Source organism: Dipodomys ordii, unplaced genomic scaffold, assembly GCF_000151885.1.
Source record: "Dipodomys ordii isolate 6190 unplaced genomic scaffold, Dord_2.0 Scaffold40, whole genome shotgun sequence".
Lineage (NCBI taxonomy): Eukaryota > Metazoa > Chordata > Mammalia > Rodentia > Heteromyidae > Dipodomys > Dipodomys ordii.
This window is the reverse complement of record NW_012267256.1, coordinates 9,932,422-9,952,542: the sequence shown is the minus strand read 5'-3', so window position 1 is coordinate 9,952,542 and position 20,121 is coordinate 9,932,422. Positions and strand designations below refer to the sequence as shown.

The following is a 20,121-nucleotide window of genomic DNA, read 5'->3' as shown; positions in this document are numbered from 1 at the left end:
TAACCATTTAGAATGGATTACACTGGAAGCACATTTTCATGTAAATTCTAATACTTCTGACTTTGGTTATCTTTGTCTAGGACTTGAGAATATGCTAGAGAAAGAGGTGTAGTTTATATCTTCAGATATCCATCTATTTAGTCATTTGATTCTCAGAACAATAGTTAGAACAAGTCATATTGCATTTGTATTAATGTTCTTAAGCTGAACTACAATGTAAAATTTTAATTAAAAAAATTTGGCTATGCACCAACTGAACTGAAGTAGGTAAAGGTATACATATAAACTCATTAGAAGGTCCAAATGAGAAGCCCAACATAGAAATAGAGTGTAAGAAATTGAAAAAAAAATAAGACTTACTGTTTAGCAGGATGGAACTAGACAATTATTACTTTATCCCCAAAGGAATGTATTTTTAAAATAAATAGTTACTATGGACTTTTAACTTACAGATGAGGAGCACACAGTTACCTAGGAAGAGCAAAAAGTTGGTGCAACTATGTCAGTAAGAAAGCAGTATTGCACTAAAAGGGGAACTCTATGGATCACCCCAATTCTTTCATTGACTCAATGTGACCAGCCATTTCCTGTATGCATTGGCATACCTGGCTTGCTCGACGTTCCGACAGGTGGATAACACTTGATCAATGAACCTGTGCTCCATTTCTAGGCCTAGGGAGTCTGGAGCTGGGGTTCGCTTCAGGCGCTTGGTTTCCTGGGAATAGCCTTGCTTGCTAGAGTCATTCAGTCCATCTACTTCCATTGCCTGAGATAGCTGGGGACCTGCTGGGATGAGGTGCAAATCATACAAAGCTCTTCCGGGGCTATCTGCAGGTGACAGCTGGGTCATGCTGCCAGGAAGCCTACCATTTAAATGATGTTGAAGGTAGAAAGCATGCCGCCTGTGGTGGGGATGGGTAGAGAAAAAACAACATCATGTCAAACATCGAGCTTTTGAGGGAGAGAACTGCTGTAATTTGAAAGCACACAGCATTCAGTCCACTGCCCATTTCAAAGCCTAGAGCTAAAAAGGGAAAGGAGGGAAAACAGTTGTAATGGAATCTCTATGCTTTGGATAAAGGTTTCAACACTAGCTTACTGGTTTGCAAGAAACAACACTACTTCTAAGAGTTTTTCAGTTAGTATTTGCTGAGATAACAATGGCTTAGAGGTGTTACTCTTTGGTAACTGTGTTGTAACATTAGAAATAGGTCTTAGCTCAGTGTTTGCCATAAAGTACCATATAAAAAAAATAAAAAACTAAGGCTATGGATACCTTAGAAGATGAGTAATTAAGAAATAAGGGGTAAACAGTTCCGGGAGGTTTAATTCATGGCCTCTATAATTACCATTTTTAAAGCAGAATGCATTTACAGCCATTATTCTTATTACCTAGACATACTGAACTTCTTTCTAAATCTACCACTGTACTCGTAAATATCCATATGCAGTGGGTGTGTGCAGGGCTCTGAGCAAAACAGAAGATATAATTCCTATTTTCTTTTCTTTTTTTTTTGCCTGTCCTGGGGCTTGAACTGTGTGCCTGGGTGCTGTCCTTGAGCTTCTTTTGCTCAAGGCTAACACTCTATCACTTGCACCACAGTGCCACTTCTGGCATTTTCTGTGTAGATGGTACTAAGGAATCAAACCCAGGGCTTCATGAATGCGAGGCAAACACTCTACCATTAAGCCACATTTCCAGCCCTCCTATTTCCTTGTAAAAGAAAGTTTCTCTATCTTTATCACTCTGAATTGCTTAAAATTAAAAATGAACGTCCTTATGCCCCATTGGCATAACTGCTGTGTGTAATAAGATAGATTACACAGGTTCTGTTGTTTTATTTCATCACCCATACTAGCAACTCTAAAGCCCTTAAACTCTAACTCTATTCATTTTCCCTGTATATTCCAGAGTTGGTGAGAAACATTTAATGGATAGTAAAATTAAACAACATGCATTGCCTAATAGTAATGAATCTGTAGCAGAAAACTAGCCTATGTAATACATAATCTAACTCCAAAGGTAACTTTCTACAAAGAAAAGTTATCTGCTAATCTAGCTGGCATTCAAATGCACCTATCATTTTTTTAAATATCCAAAGTGTAATGCACCTAAATACAAAAGAGCTATAAAAACCTTGAATATAAAAACAACCTCAAGTTAAGATTTTCTCACTTGAAATTGTGGGATAAGTGTTTTAAGATAATTCTCTGTTCATGAAGGTGACAAAAACGGAGGTAGGGGGAAGGTGGCTTCTATCTTCTGAGTATGTTAACCAGCTCTCAAGTAGAGACTAATCTGGATAAAGGGTATAAACCCAGTAACTTAAGAAATAAACACACATTAAAAAAAATCTACTTCCTGCTTGCACTGACAAGCCTTTTGCTTACAAACTGACAAGCTGAATCCACTGGCTGGAAGTAGAATTTGGATTTAATGAAAACAAAGATGCTTCCAAATAGAGGAAGTTCCAAAATGAATGAAGCAAGGAGTTCACTTACATAGACTTCATCAAGGCATGAAATTTGCCTTGTTAAATGTACTCAAAACTCAGGGTAAGGACCGGTAAACTTTTTGTTTTAAAGAAACAAAGTTGGCTTAAATAAAAAGTATAAAGAGACTGTTCTTAAAGTAAGTTAATCTGAAGACCATTTAGGGCAAGAAAACAATATTAAAAATTACCTTTTTCCTCAGGATCTAATTAATAGTCTCAATCCTGATTGCATCGTAATTATCTATTAAGAGCTTTTTAAAATTAAAAACAGATGACAGCATTCCATCCAAGATATGCTAGATATTAGGATCTGTAAAGATGAGTAGAGAAATTCATGTGTGCTTTGTTTGCATTTTGAAAGTAACACAGGGATTTTGCTGCATATTTATGGATGAATGCCACTATCCTCAACAGGTAGAGGTTTGTGTGAGGAACCTATTAATGATGATGATGATGATGATGGTATGGTAAACACAAACCCTTTCTCACTCAGGCAAAGCTGCAATCAGATGGTCATATTTACCCAACAAACAGAAGTCAATATAATACCATCTGCAGGTCCCAAAACGACATGTCCAGTTTCACACAAGAAGTAAATTTTCTCCTTTTCTTACCTATGACACCAAAGAGTTTCATGCCCTGGGTAGGAGTCAATAAGATCTGTGGTGAATTCAACTTCTTCTTCTAGAAGCTGGGGTAGATTGATCCTTGATTCTTCTGCTGAAGCTGTCGCTTCTTCATCTTTTGGAAGAACTAGAGTAGCTTCACTTCTCAAAGAGTTTTGCTCTAATACAGAAGTATCTGTCACAGTTTGGCTAATCAAAGACTTGAGTAAAAACTGGCGGTAGTGAAATCCACTGTGGTCTGAAACATGTACGGATGCCCAATGTTTAGTAGAAGACAGTTCATCAAGAAGGATCTTGTGGGAAGAAGAAAGGGAGGTGAGAAGAGAAATTTCCAAAGGCTTTCCTTTCTTAGTTAACACCTCTGACTTTTCTTTGAAACGTTCTTTATTTGACTACCATCTCACCAACATTTTGAAAACAGTATCTACCACACTGCTGTCACTTAGCAGAAGCTTAATACATGCTAGTTTCCCCATTCTTTTATAAAGTGGGAGAGGTTTTCTTTTTGTAAGTCACAAAATTCATGAACTTGTGATACTTTTTTCTCTTGGCTTTGATAAATAGCTTACTGACTGGCATGGAGAAAAGTCTAATTCCAAAATGATGAACATTAGGGCATTCATTTAGAAGTAATGGTAGCACAGAAGGTTAAAACATTAAAGATAAATTCTGGTTACTGGGTTGTGTGTGTATATGACAGTCCTAGGGCTTGACTTCAGGGCCTGGGCACTGCCCCTGTGCTTTTTTTTTTTTTTTTTTCCTCAAGGCAAGCTTCTGCCACTTGCTTTTGTGGTGATTAGTTGGAGATGAGAGTCTCACAGACTTTCCTACCTGGGCTTGCTTGCAGTCAGCATCCTTAGATCTCAGCTTCCTGAGTTGCTAGGATTACAGGTGTAAGCTACCAGCACCTGCCTTGCCTTGATTATTGTTGAGGGAGGTTTGTTTCATATCTGGGCTGACCTGGACTGCGGTCTTTTTACTTGTGCTTCTCTGTGTCACCTGGGAGGGAGATGCGTGCAGCCCACGCCCAGCCACTGTGCACTGTACACTACTTCCTCTGACTAACTGCGTGTCAAGGGTCCTTGGTTCTTCCTGTACAAACTTCTCACACAGCTCTTTTCTTCCTCAGAGGAAATCTTCTTTCCCTCTTCTGAACCTCCACAGCACGTGTGTGTCCCATTATACAGAGAGAATATTGTGCGCGTGTCTTTGTCCCACCTATTGCTCAGGTATTATATGTATGTGTGTATTTACGTATGCATTGTGCCAGTCCTGTGGCTCAGCTCAGGGCCTGGGCACAGTCCTTGAGCTGCTGTGCCCAAGGCAAGTGCTCTACCACTTGAGCCACAGCTCCATTTCTGGGTTTTTGGTGGTTAGTTTGTATAAGAGTCTCACTGGCTTCCTGCCTGGGCTGGCTCTGAACTGAGATCCTCAGATCTCAGGCTCCTAAGTAGTTAGGATTACACGTGTGAGTGACTGGTGCCTGGAAGACATTTATTCATCCCTAACAGATAGTTTTATCCCTCTATGTGTACTGCCATCTAATAAATGAATGAACAATTTAACAAAGGAGATAACAAGAACAAAGGACTGAGGTTACTTCCAGAAAAATTTTATCAGTAAAATTTCACATATCTTCTTTAAGTTCTCTCCTTAAAAAAAAAATTTTTTTTTTTTTTGGTCATTCCTGGGCTTGAACCCAGGGCTTGGATGCTGGTCCTGAGCTCTTTTGCTCAAGGCTAGCTCTCTACCATTTTGGGCCATAGCTCCACTTCTAGTTTTTGAGTGGTTTTCTGAAGATAAAGAGTCTCACAGGGACTTTTCTGCCCAGGCTGGTTTTGAACCGCAGTCCTCAGATCTGAGCCTCCTGAGTAGCTTGGATTACAAGCTTCAAATACCTGTGCCCAACTCCTTTAAACTTTTTAAAAATTGGTTTTTAGATAAAATCTTGCAGTATCATCTCAGCAGCACCATCTTCTCCTGTCCCAGACTCTGGAGTGGTCCAAGCTTTACAGAGTTTATTCACAGCTACTAACATTTAAATTCGGAAGCTACGGTCTGGAAAGTGGCTGAGAAATGGAAAACTAGGTAATTTATTTGCTTATAAAAGGTGAGCAGAGATAGTACCAGATAAAAATCTATCTAAAGAGACTAATTTAAGGTTAGCATATATTTAAAGAATTAGGCCACAGGATATTTAGTAGCTTTTTATTTTGATATAGTTTCTTAAGCATAGACTGAATAGCTACATATTTAAAAATAAACTTATTTAACATGAATAAGCTTCAGATTATCTCTCACTGGACAGTTCTCTGAAAAAAAAAACCACCTCAGAAACAAAGGAGGAGGCAACAATGCTTGATAAGATGTTCTCATTACCTTGCTCATGTAATTGTAACCGCTCTGTATGGTATTTTCACAATAATAATAATAAAAAAAACCCTCAGAATAACACAAATAAAATTTAATTTCTTACAACTCAAATCTGTATGTTTTTCTAAGACATAGAAGGATGCAAGAATTTCATGGCATTTTGTTATGGGACCAGGTATTTGTGTATAGATGCTGATGAGATATTAAGAAGCTACAGGAAGTGGTGCTGTGGCTCAAGTGATAGAGCATTATCCTTGAGCACAAAAGAGGCTCAGGGACAGCACCCAGGCCCTGAGTTCAAGCTCCATAACTGACCAAAAACAAAACAAACAAAAACAAAAAAAACCCAAAAACCAAAAACTACAGAAGCAATGCAATAAAGATACCAGGCTTAAATTACACATGCTATCAGTCTCCATAAAGTATTTGTTTTTCCTTGATTATAAAGAGGATGAAAATGATTATAGAAAATTTCAACAGTCTGGACAAATACAAAAAACAACCTAAACTCACTCATTACCCTTCTGGCTACTCTCAAAAGTCTGGCAGAGCTGGGCACTGGTGCCTGACACCTATAATCCTAGCTACTCAGGAGGCTGAGATCTGAGGATCATGGCTCAAAGCCAGCCCAGGCAGGAAAGTCCTTGCGTCTCTTATCTCTAATAAACCAATAGAAAACGGGAAGTGGTGCTATGGCTCAAGCCGTAGAGTGTGCTTGCCTTGAGCTGAAGAGCGCAGGGACAGTGCCCAAGCCCAGAGTTCAAGCCCTACCACCAACCAAAAAAAAAAAAGTCTGGCAGATAATCTTTCAGGTTTTCTTCTTAGTATGGCATGCACACAAATTTTATTTTTAACACAAATTTTGTACTGATTTTATTCCACTGAAATTATATATCATCTTACATCTTTACTATTTTATTACATAATTTTAATGGTTGCAAAATACTTTTTCTTAAGAAAAATCACAATTTATAAATTCTTCTATTTCTACTCTGGCATAAGAAAAATTCTTACAACTAAAACTACATGGTATCTATCAATTTAGGAGAAAGTTCTAGAAGTTTTCCTAAATCTATTAATTTTATTCATTTTATTTATTAAGTAGTTTTCATGATAAGTAGATACAAAAATTAAACAATACATTTTGCATATTTTGTGAAGATTAAAACATTCATGAGATATTTATCAAAGATGTTTATGTTATGAAAGGCATTTTTATGAGCTAATTTTTTGTTTCCTCTTATATTAACTACCTATTTTGCCTAATTCTCTTCATTTATGAATTGACTAATTTACTATTTGTACCAGTCATTATTTTTCTTCTAGGTTTTATAAGAGATATTTATGTATTAATACTATTAGATCTCCATTTATCATATACACTTTAAATATTTTTATCAATATACTATAGCAATCAACTTTCTATTTGCATTTTTCCAGGTTTACTTGCATAGTTGACAAGTTTTAAATACTTTTGATATACAAGAAATGTTCTTATGTGTACACTGTGAAGTAAATAACATAAGCTAATTAACATCCATCACTTCACACAGTGTTTTCCTTTTTATGATAAAAACATTGATGATCAACTCAGCAAATTTTAAGAAACAATATTTGAATTCTTGTCATTGTGCTGTACAATTGATCTTTACAACTTTTTTAGCCAGCAATTTCCCATTCCTCACCCTAGCCCAACTCAGCCACGCACCACTGTACTATTTGCTTCTAGGAGTTCAGTGTTTTTAGATTCCACATCGACGTGAGATCATATAAGTTTGCTTATTTCACTTGGCATGTCCTCAGATCCCTATGTTCTTCTCACAGATTTTTAATTCTCTTATAATTCAGTGTACATAGGAAATTAAAACTCTTATGTTAAGTATTTTCTAAAAAGTCCATTTTACAAATTGAATAAAGTATTTCTTCTTTAATTATGTGAAATGCCACATCTACACCTATTATACACTGGGATTTGTTTCTAACCTTACATATTTTTTTTAAATTACTGAATGAAACAGTACTGTAATATACTCAAATATCTAATAATACAGTGTTCTTTCCCCCCCAACAATTTCTTAGCCACTTTTTGCAGCTTTCTTATTTCTAATAAACTCTAAAATCAATTTCTGAAGTTGAAAGATAATACATCATTAATAGATTTATGGTTATATTGCCATCATTGCTAATATATTTCAAGCATTTTCAGCTACCTCAAAAATAATCCATTCCTATGAAGAGTCAATTCTCATTCCCTCTTCCAAGCCTCTGGCTTTCAATAATATGCTGTGTCTATTCTGCATATACCAAATAAATAAATGATCTTTCGAATCTGCTCACTTTCAATAGTTCAATGTTTTAATGTTCGTCCATGCTCCAAGATGTATCCTTATTTTTATTGCCTTCTTATGGCCAACATTACATTCCATAATATACTGTGTTTTGTTCTCCTTTTCTCAGATAATACAAAATTGGATTGTTATATTTTTTGGCTATTTTTAACCATACTGACCACAAACATTCGCATACAAGATTTGTTATGATCATGTTTTCAGTCCTTTTGGGTGATTCTAAGCATTATAGGATCCTATAGTTACCTTGTTTTATATGTATGTAAATTCTACCATTTTGTCTTTTGAGAAAATGCTTAACATATTTTCCATGCTGACTGCACTATTTTACATTTTCACTATGTTTGTCATTATTTTAGCCATTCTAATTAGTGTGAGGTAAGTGTTTTACTCACTGTGGTTTTGATTTCCACTTCTTAAATGGCTGATGATATCCAATGTCTTTGCTATCTTTACTGGTTGCTTGCGAATCTTTTCTGGAAAATGTTCCCATGTTTGTTTTTGTGCCAGTTTGAACTCAAGGTCTGAACTCAAGGACTCACACATGCCAAGCAAGTGTTGTGCCACCTGAGCTGTTTGACTGGTTGTGCAGGGGCTTGGCTGCACTCAGACTATTTACAGTAATAACAAAGCTAGAATGATAGGCACAGCCATTAACTTTGAACTTTTCATCTCAGCCTCCCAAGTACTTAGGATTATAGGCATTTGCCACTGGCACATGCTCCCATATGTTTTTGTTTTTTTAAAGCAACATGTTATATCAAATTTTAGTTGGCTAATACCAATAAATTTTGCTTGGTAACCTGCCCTTTCCACTCTACCCTCATAAATAAGATCTTAGAGGAAGCTAGGTATAATGGCTGAAGTCTATAATCTACTTGGGATACAGAGATTAGGGGAATGTTGTGGTCCAGGCATAAAGTGTAGACTCCATCTCAACCTATGGCTTAGCATGATGACATGTGCCTATTATCCCAGCTACAGGGGAAGCACAATTTCTATTATCTATTATCCCCAGTAACATAGGAAAGCATAGGAAGAAGGATCACAGCCCCAGCCCGCCTGGGCATAAAGTAAGAGCCTACCTCGAAAACAACCAAGGCAAAAAGGGGCTGAAGAGATATACCACCTGATCCATTCATGTACTGAGGGGCATCTGGATTGATTCCATGTCTTGGCTATGGTAACTAATGCTGCAATGTACATGGTTGTGCTGGTAGCTTTAGTATGGCCTTGTTTGTGGTTATTTAGGTAAATGCCCAGAAGTGAGATTGCAGAGTCACAGGGAGCTCTATGTTTAGTCTTTTGAGGAACCTCAGACTGCTTTCCAGAGTGGTCAAACAAGTTTACACTCCTGCAAACAGTGTAGCAGCAGCAGTTCCCTTTTGGCCACATCCCCACCAGCACCTGTTATTATTAGATTTCTTGATAATGGCCTTTCTAACTGGGGTAAGGTAGAATCTCAATGTTGTTTTGATTTGTATTCTTTTATGGCCAGAGATGTTGAACATTTCTTCATGTGTCTATTGGCCATTCTTATTTCTTCTTCAGAGAAGCCTCTCTTTAAGTCTTTAGCCCACTTGCTAATGGGGCAGTTGTTTCTTTGAGGATTTGTTTTTGGGTGTTTAATTTTTTGGCTGTAAGTATATTTTAGATATGATGCCTTGTCTGTTGTTTGGCTAGTAAAAATCTTCTCCCATTCGGTGGGCTTTCAATTTGTCTTTCTATCTGTGTCTTTTGCCATGAAGAAACTCTGTAGTTTAATGCACTCCCATTTATCCAACCTTTCTTTGATTTGTTGTGATTTGTTCTGGGTCTTTATTGAGAAAATTTTGACCTGTGCCAAGGAATCCTAGAGTTTCCCCTATTCCTTCCTATAGTATATACACACAATGGAATTCTATGCTTCCATCAGAAAGAACAACATTGCCCATTCATAAGGAAATGGAAAGACCTGGAAAAAAATATTAAGCAAAGCAATCCAGGCCCAAAGAACCATAGGTTGCATGGTTTCCCTCATTTGTAATAACTAGAATATGTTTATGATATTCTCAGCAGAGAATCACAATGGCTCAGTCACTAGGTATATATGACCATATATAATGAAGCATATCAAAATGAACTCCAAGAATTGGAAATAACAGGTTTTTATTATGTACTGTTTGCAGTTATTATTATTTCTTTTTTACTTTTCTGTACCTTTTGTTTTGTATATAAGCTTATCTGATCCGTGGAAGGGAAAGGGTATCAAAGAAACAGCAGGACAAAGGAAGAACTAATGAAACAATGAGACTCACTAAATACTATGTCAGAAATGAACTTTACAACTTGGCAGGGGAAGGGAATGGGGAGGGGAAAGTGGAAGAAAATGAGGGAGGGGGTTACAGTGTGCAAAAAGAAATGTATTTATTACCTTACTTAGGTAACCATAAACAACCCCTCCTGCTCGTCACCTTTACAATAAATAAGTTTTAAAAAGTTATTCCACCTGTTTTGCAAGCACAAAGCTCTGAGTTCATTCCTCACACTGTCAAAGTAAAATTAATTTATGTTCCTTTAAACATACAAATAACACCAGGGAACATAAAGTGGAAAAATAATCTCAGGATGCTATTCCACAGCAGTAATAACCGTCCTTTACTCTGTAACATTTTCCCCAACTTAAAAAGTTTGTTAACAACAACGAAAAAAAAATCTGTAACACCACTGTATATGTTTTCGTATCTACTATATATTTGCTTTCATAAGTATCTACTGTATATTTGCTTTGTTCCAGGTGCTATTTCCAACTTTACAGTGCTTTCTCATATTCTATGAGCTCTACCCTTTACTTGGTTCTACAGCTTAGTGTAAATATTTTTATTTAAAAATCTTCTAAACTACAACTTAGAGTAAACCAAAACACTCTTATTTGTGATAGTTTGTAATCTAGTAATTCCTCAGCATTAAAAGGTTAAAAGTCTTTCTAGTACATTATAAACACTTTTGTAATCAACCTTTATATTTAATAAAGTATTCAATGATTATGAAGCACTTCATGTGGACACATTCAATGTACATCACTTGATGAGACAGGAATTATCATTCTAGCTTTACAGTGAGGAAGCCAAAGGTCAGAAAGGCTACACAACAAATTGGCTAAACATCCATGATACTAACTGCATCTCTATGTCCACAGAGTGAGCCTTGGTCATTATACAGTATTTCTTTAGGATGAATCCCTAGAAGCAGAACTGTTAGAGGTATTGCTCACCCTCTTCCTTCTTTTAAAAAGCTAATAAATGTTATGTTGCTCACTAGTCAGATTCTAACCATTTTTATGATGTTCATTTTTATACTCTTACCAATACATTAGCACTTAAATACATTGTGCTGCAGTGGTGGTGACCACAGCCCTACAGGCAGGTTCCTTGTTCCTGACTTCATGGGAATGCTCCTTAAAAGGGCCAAATCATAGCAAGAGCTCTCAGCTCACTTGGGCTTTTCTTCATAGTTCCAAGTTACCTGAAGGTGCTCACCTCCACTAGGAAGTAGGGGAGCTGAGATGACCAGCTCCACAGCCCCACCCTGAACCCACTAGATAACTTGTGCTCCATGCCTTCAGACTCAGGCAGCTATTTCTAGTGAGTGCTGGCTGGAGAAAGAGGTAGTTCCTAGAATCTCAACTCTGTACTCTAAGTTTCCCTCAGTCCCTTCCAGCATCATTCTGCTTTGCGATTGACTTGTTCAGCCAGAGTTCTAGTTTGGAAAGGGCAGCTCTTTGTCTTTATGGTCACACCCAAGTACACATGGCAGTAGCTGGGAATAAATAATGAAAAGTACTTATGGCCAGTTTCATTTTACCTATGGGAGAACACAGAGAGGGACTGAAAGTCAACGAGTCTTTATGAAGTGCCTGGTACTTTCTTACCATAATTCATTGAAACAGACAGTGGAGTCCTTACTTTAAAAAGGAAAAGATTAAAAACCACCCTTCCACATAGCGGCATAATTCTGAGTTCAGGCTGATATGATTCTAAGATTTGCTTTTTCTATCCCATTAGGTGGCCTCTTTACCTGAAACTGACAGCTATATAAATTGGAAAAAAAAGGGATATTCTTTCAGAGTTGTTGCCGTAAAAGGTCTTGGAAGTAAAACCTTTATTTGTCCTCAAGAGGAAAACAAAGGGACAAGAAGATAGACACATGAAGTAGATTGTAACCTAAAATTACAAACTGCTTTCCCATGAGTCTTAAAACATCACTTAGGGCACTCCAACCTTCAACTTGACCTCCTTCTGAATTGTTCCAATCTGAGAAACTTTTTGGAAGAGTACCCTACATTCTTAGGACATTATAATACTATAAGGAGAGAAGAAGAAAATGAAGAAACATAATAAAAATAGAAAGCAGCACAAGGGATACTGGTTCTGACTCTGATGAATGAATAGTAAATGGTCAATTATGACTAACTCTAGGCCATGAAAATCCCTGAAAATTTCCATCTCTTTATTTCTAAACTGAAAATACTAGGTTCTGAGAGTTGCTAACCTAACTAGGCATTCAAATAAGCCCCTGAACCTATGGGTAAAACAAATAAACAAACTAAACAAACACCAGTACATTCTACTCTCATTGTCTTGGACTGAACTGGGACTTAGGAATCACCAGATAATTGATACACTACAAATGTGGGAATACCTAGGTTTGATCTTCTGACTCTGCTTCCCTTTACCTCCATTGTAGGGAAAGGAACCTGGAACGGTGGTCACCTAAGTCAGCTCCTGTTTACATATCCAGATACTACTAAGAAATCATTCTAAATCTAAAAGGTACTTTTCCTGCTTCGGGGCAAAGTAAGTTGTGGTCAGTTTTTCTAACAGATCTACTCTGCGTTGGACTACCAATGCATTACACCGAGTAGTGCCCTAACAGATCTACTCTGCGTTGGACTACCAATGCATTACACCGAGTAGTGCCCTAACAGATCTACTCTGCGTTGGACTACCAATGCATTACACCCAGTAGTGCTCTAAAGCAACTGCACTTTTTGCAACTGCTAGAGTTTCTTTGGAGGTGTCAGTTGTCATAATCCTCTTGGGTTGGTGGATCACTATTTCCTTTCCTTTATTACATTAAAGCTCTTCTGAGAGTGAGTTAATACCAGAAGATTTGAAGGGCAGACAGGCAGCTTAGCCCCAGACACCCATTCACAGTCCTACCTTGACGTCTAGCTTGGCCAGGTGTTGTAAAACCCAGATGCGATGGGACCAGGCATTATAGTTGCTCGGGTATCTCCCTGCTGCTTCGCCACACACTTCCATCTCTTCTTGTATGAGTCGCTGAGTCCTCTCTGCAGGTATTGTTCCCAAGTTTCCTTTGGCCACAAAGGAAGGTAAGGAACTTTCTTGAATCAGTTGTTGTAGCACCCATCGCCTGCCAAGGCAGCATGTGGGAAAGAGGAGGAGAAAAGGAACATCATTCAGAGAGGAAAAAAAACAAAACCAAACTCTTCTTTTCTTTGTTCTTGACTTAGTTTCCATTCACATACAGTGAAGAACAATATCTATAAATTTAGCTTGGGGGAAGGTGAGGAGGGTCTACTGTTTTATTGTTTTTGAAGATAAATTAGGTATTGTGAATAGGGGCTAGTTAGGAAATAGAAACTTTTCTATAATTTTAGAATTTGTCAAAAAGAAAATGTCATCAGTTCTAAAACAACAATTCCCAAGCTCCATTTTGCTAAAAAATATAAAGGAACTGGATGGTCTGTGTGCTATATGAGGTGGTGGTGGTGATGCGCTTGAGTTATACACTTAGCCCTATGTGCGTTTACAAATAATTAAGAAACTTTTTCTATTAATTTGGTGCCAGTACTGAGGCTTGAACTCAGGGCCTGGTGCGATCCCTTAGCACTTTTGCTCAAGGCTGGCATTCAACCACTGGAGCAACACCTGCACATCTGAAAGTCTCATGGACCTTGCTGCTGGGGCAGGCTTTGAACCCTGAATCCTCAGATCTCAGCTTCCTGAGTAGCTAGGACTATAGCTGTGAGCTGCTGGTGCTTGTCAATAAGCTGTATTTTGACAGCATTCATTAACAGAATTTTATGCTACATCATAAAATCTACAAATACAATATAATTAAGCCAAAATTGTCTTTATTCAAAATTTTTCCTTCTGTATATTTAAGATTTGTGTTAGCACACATATAAATGAAAAGCATTAAAAACTCTTAACTAATGTTGTTGGTTAGTACAATTTTTTTTCCTCTGAATGTTTTCTTTTAACTAAAAACTGTGATTCCAAAGGGGTAGAAAATTGAGCATCATTTTTAATTATGAGTTTTTATTTAATAATGAAATGCTTTTTTAAAATAAATTGCAGAAGCCAATAATTAATGGATGCATATATATATATATATATATATGTAATAGTTTTCTTTTGACCTACACCCACCCACACACCTAAAACACACACACACACACACACACACACACACACACACACACACACACACACACAGTTCTCTAACATCTGCTATTCCAATTTTTAGTAAGGAAGAAAATAGTACTCTTTTATGTGGTTTGTAGGAGCTGACTTGGTGCAAACCAGAGGCAAGAGTATAGTCAAGACACTCTTGAGCTGACCTAAAATTCTAAAAAGACTCAAGATTAAGCAAAAGTGAATGATTTAATGAGAATAGACTTCTTCAGAGAGTTCTCCACTGATACCAATCAGCAAGATCACAGCATCCCTTTTCAGTTAAACAACAGCAGTTACATGGGTCCAAGTGGAAAATACTTCTAGAGATCAGAATTTTGAGAACCCTTTCTTGCTGTCTTAGGTCATTACCCTAAAAACCCTCTTTATATTTATGATCTTAATAGCTTTTTTTTTCTTTTTTGGGTCGGTCAGTCTGGGCCTGGGCACTGTCCCTCAACTCTTCAGCTCAAGGCTAGTGCTCTACCACTTGAGCCAAAGTGCCACTTCTGGTTTTCTGGTGGTTCATTAGAGATAAGAGTCTCATGGACTTTCCTGCCTGGGCTGGTTTTGAACCATGATCCTCAGATCTCAGCCTCCTGAGTAGCTAGGATTAAGACATGAGCCACTGATGCCTGGCAGGATCTTAATAGCTTTAACTCAACTGATTTAACCATTCACTTCAGTAGCCCTTAGCCTCCTTTAAAAGTTAAGTTTAATGATCACAACCATCAGACCACCATCTTTACCAGGAACAGAACCTTACATTTATGCATTTAAAAACTCAATTTGCTTATTACAGATGAGTATCTAAATGCAATGTCTAAAATTACAAAAAACAGTATCAGCCAACAATGATTAATTAATACATGCCAGGCATTGTGTTTACCTGCATAATCTCATACACATCCAACTCTTAACATGATGAGATAGGTATAATTATCACTCTTGTTTTAATAAGTGAGGAAACAGATTCAGGCACTTAAGGAACAAACGATAGTCTTTTGACAAAAACATAGGCCACATGGCTTTAGAATACATGCTATGAACCAACATGCAGCCCTCTGTCAAAAGCTGTGTTTTCTTTCTCCAGAAATCATGAATACTAAAAAAAAGATCTTAGCCAGTCACCTGGATGGGTGATTACGGGCTCACATCTAAAATCCTAGCTACTCAGGAGACTGAGATCTGAGAATCATAGTTTAGAGCCAGTCAAGGCAGACAAATCTACAAACAACTAGCAAAAAGCCAGAAATATGTATGGCTCAAGTGGTAGAGTACCAGCCACGAGTCAAAAAAGCTGAATTAAGTGTGACGTTCAGAGTTCAAGCCCCAGTAGCAGCATAAAACAAAAATAAATGAATATATGATCTTATACATTAACCACACCTATGAATCCATGTTTCTGGACTCTTTGGAAACTTAGTTAAGGCCAGTTTTCCCAGATATAAGTCCTTAATTGGATTTAAAGTGCCAGAGAGGATCAGCTCTTTCCTGCAAGAGAAAAAAATAAAATAAAAACATTACTTATCCTTCTATTCAATCATTCTGCATGGCTTTTAATATAACCTCACTGCGAAGTGAATTTCCAAGAATTAAAATAATAAAATTAATAAAAGCAATTTTAAAAATGGAAGGGTTGACACTGGTCAAGATGCACTCTACTCATAAACTGACATGTTGAATGAATTGAATCCCCTCTGTACAACTACATAAAGGTAATAAAAAATTTAAAAATTAAATCCCCAATCTACTGTAGTATATAAAACCATCATAAATTGCACATATAGTAATCAAGAACAAATTATCATTATATAAAAACAAAACAATAAAAAGCAAATGAACAAACTAATGACTGAGCTTCTAGAAAGCAGCTCTTTCAACAACAGAACTTTAGTAACTATTTGGGAAAAGGCAAAGAAGTTTTCTGGCTTCACATCCAAAGGTTATATGACCTGACTGAAATATCTATAGGACAGATTCAATAGTAGTAAAGAATTGCTTTTACTTCCTAACTAGGGCTTTTTATAGTCTAGTTCCTTAGCAGATAAAAATATGTATACGACAAAACACAGTATGACTGAAATGTAAGAAGAAACTATCATTTGTTAAACTACTACCCTAACAAAATTATTTTTCAGTTGTCCCTTCTGCCTGTTCCCATATGCATATTTTAGTGTGTAACTGTACATCTTACATGTGTCACATTAAGAGCAACTGTGTTATAATTGAATGTTTTTCCCTCTGATTTTTACTTCTTTAGGTTTCTCTCAACTCTTGTGCTATGACCTAGGACAATTTTTCCAAGAGGCATTACCAGGTGAAATGCTACTGCTCTATGTTACAACAGCATATGCAGATGTAATATCATATGCAGATGTATTTCCAAAAGCTTTTTGCTGTTTTAATGTCAATCAAGCTCAACCAAAGCTTTAATGCAATTATGAGGAATGTTGCTGAATTTTTAGTAAATATAGTCTCTCATTTAAGTTTTTGGCCATAATCATTAAGTTCCCAATTCTCAATATTATTTTCTAATCAAATCAAATCAATTGCTTATATCTGGTTAAACTTAAAAATGGTAGTTATATTTATCTTCCTTGATTACTTTAGAGAAATTTAAGTCCAACAAAATCATTATAGCTTTCTTACATTTTTTTGATACAACAAAATCTCTTATACTTCTAAAATACATTTTCTTTCTAACAGCAATATACTATTTCTAAATTTTTAATATGAAAATTAACTTCCTTTTAGATAAAAATGATAAACACTGATTAATACTTTCATTTCAAAGTTGTTTTAAGGTAATTTTACAAAATTACCTAAGCTTATAATCATTTTAATGAAGGAATTTATTGACTCTTTTCCTTCTAATGCATACTAAACTTATTTTTCATTAAAAAATATTTAGCCCAGCAGGGTGGTTCATGCCTGTAATCCTAGCTACTTAGTAGGCTGAGATCTGAGGATCTCAGAAAAATCCATAGACTCTTATTTCCAAACTACCATCCTCCTTCCCCTCAAAACACAAGAAGTGGTGCTACGGCTCAAGTGCTAGTCTTGAGCACAAAAGCTCAGAGACAGTGCCCAGGCCATGAATTCATGTCCCCAGACACAGACACACACTCTCTCTCTCTCTCTCTCTCTCTCTCTCTCTCTCTCTCTTTTAATGCTCCAGATTGCTTTGTCAGACCTTTTCCATTTGAAATTAGTTAACATATACGTACAAAAATCTATCAAGTAAGGTGAGGCAAATGTGGAGACAAGATCTCAAGCATGTAGCTACCCCTGGCTGGCCTCAAGCTCTGGATCTTTCTGCTTCTGCCTCTTGAGTGCTGGAGGTAGAGGCACTGTGGTGAGTTTAGAAAACACTACTGAAATTAATTTATTATCTCCAGACATACGGGAAAATTAGAACAATGGTCTTCAGAAAAGAAGCCATCTTATAACTGAGTTTACATAAAGGTTCTTAAATTATGGCGTCCTCTTAGTTACTCTGAATAAAGTAATATTTTGAGAAGATACCTTAACCTTAAACAACCTCAATGGTACTGTGCATGTGGGCATGCAGAAAGAAAGGAACGTGAATTGTAATGTAACTTTAGCAAACCTTCTTAGTGGCAGAACCACTCACTTATGTAGTTAAGTTATAGCAATCATATAACCTAGAAATACCACAAAAACAAAACAAAACAAAAAAAATAATGAATTCACAGATTTAATAGGAACCTGGCTGGATTCAAAAGTGCCATCCCTCATAAAAAAAATAAGGAAGTGCCATAGTTCAAACAACTTAGATATAGCATGATGAAAACAGGAAAACTACTAGATAACTTTTTTATTTTTTTGGGGGGGTCCAGTCGTGGGGCCTGAACTCTGGGCCTGGGCACTGTCCCTCAGCTCTTCAGCTCAAGGCTAGCGCTCTACCACTTGAGCCACAGCGCCACTTCCGGCTTTTTTCTTTTTGCTTATGTGGTGCTGAGGAATCGAACCCAGGGCCTCAGGCATGCAAGGCAAGCGCTCTACCACTGAGCCACCTTCCCAGCCCCTAGATAACTTTTTTAAAAAAGGTTCTAAGACAACAGTCAGTGATATGAGTCATGTGAAGTGTTTCAATAACATTAATGAGCATGAAAATAAACGATTTATAAATTATTTCACCTAACATATGATTTTAAAAGGCAGGTAACTAAATTGAATTTTCTTCCCTCTTTCTGTCCCTCCCTTCCTTCCTGATTCGTTTTTTCTTCCCCTCCCTCCCTCCCTTCTTCCCTTGTACTAGGGACTGAACTTGGCTTTAAACTTGCTAGACACTCTACCTTTTGAGACACGCCAGCCCTTTTTTAAAATATAGGATCTAGGGTTGCCTGGGCTGGCCTTGAACCACAATTCTCCAGGTTGCTGGGATTTCAGGTGTGAATCACCACATTACTGTTTTTGAGATACGGTCTCTAGCTAACTTTTCCTAGGCTGACAATTGAATTGTGATCTCCATCTATGCCTTTGTGTAGCTGAGATTACAGACATGTATCATCACACCCAGACCCAAAATAAACATTTTAAGAACTCAAGGTGGTTTTATTTGAGGGAACGTTAATTTCAGCCTTAACTGAATACGCTTTCTTATTTACTTTATGCTAAGTCTTCAGTGGTATACTGCCAACAGCAGAAAGAAATAAAGTCCAAATTACCAAATACATATGACCCTGGTATTATTCCAGTATTATTAAGCAGGGCTGGCAGGAAAAGTGTGGTGCTACATGTAGGAGGAAATTACTTAAATGAGGACAGCCTTTTATAAAAATGTAAGAGAAGGAAATAAGGTTGTTTTTTTTTAAAGCAAGAAAAAGTTGGATTATATAAAAGCAGTAAGGTCTTCCTTAGAGCAAATATTTCAAACAGCATGATACTCCTTTAAAATCTTTGCTACATTTTTCACTCACCATCTAAATAAAATAAATGAAAAACCCATCACTTTCTCTGGAAGGCTGTGGCTATTTCTGAAACCAGCTACTTTTGTACTACAACACCCATGGGAATTTTCAGTTTCCTAAGGTGACTGGAGTGCTTTCTTCCTGCATCTCAAAACTAGTAGCTATTAGTTTTATTTTTTTCCTGCTGTCACTCTAAGATTTCTTTAGGAGGCAAGTAGACATATGTACCTTTATCAAGACTAAGTCTACCAAGGTTATCCGAGTACTCAGCACATACTGAATTAAATCAGTAAGTACCATCTTTATTCAATCTTCAGTTATTCTGTCTGAGATGACACAGACATTCATAAAAACTAATACCTACTAAACACCTACTAAACACTTTTGTAAAGTGATTTATTACATTTGCTATCTAATTTACTGTAAGGAGTATTATGTTGAGCGATATGAAGCTGCCAATATTCAATCTCCCAAAAAAATCTTATTTTACTTTGCAAGTTTTAGATTTGTAGAAAAGTGATAAGAACAATACAGAGAACACCCACCTACTCTGCACCCAGTTTCTCTGCTGTGAATGTCTAAGATTATTAGGTGTACTTGTAAAACTGATGTGTTAATAATCTTGACACATTTATGGCAGTCCATGCTTAGAATTTCCTACCTTTTACCAAGTGTCCTATTTCTATTCCAAGATCTCACCCAAGAGTCCACATTATAGTTACGTCGTCTTAGATGTTCCTCATTCATAATTACATTGTTTTTGATGGCCATGATAGTTTTGAGTACTGATCAGGTGTTTTGTTTTGTTTTTGTGCCGGTTCTGGGGTGTGAACTCAGAGTTGTCTATCCTGGAGCTTTATTAGTCAAGGCTAGTGCTCTAC

General features: G+C 36.9%; 1 protein-coding gene across 1 annotated transcript in view; it reads right to left on the bottom strand.

The window, feature by feature from the left end:
* Window positions 1-205: 205 nt before the first annotated feature.
* The window catches only part of Ptar1 (protein prenyltransferase alpha subunit repeat containing 1), a 30,975-nt gene continuing 11,059 nt past the window's right edge, over window positions 206-20,121 (bottom strand). Inside the window, exons 3-6 of the mRNA XM_013018400.1 lie at window positions 15,693-15,797; window positions 13,044-13,257; window positions 3,110-3,414; window positions 206-902 (exon numbers count right to left, since the gene is read on the bottom strand). Of these exons, the coding sequence (XP_012873854.1) occupies window positions 560-902; window positions 3,110-3,414; window positions 13,044-13,257; window positions 15,693-15,797 (967 nt within the window). The 3' untranslated portion in view covers window positions 206-559. The remainder of the gene's footprint in view (window positions 903-3,109; window positions 3,415-13,043; window positions 13,258-15,692; window positions 15,798-20,121) is intronic.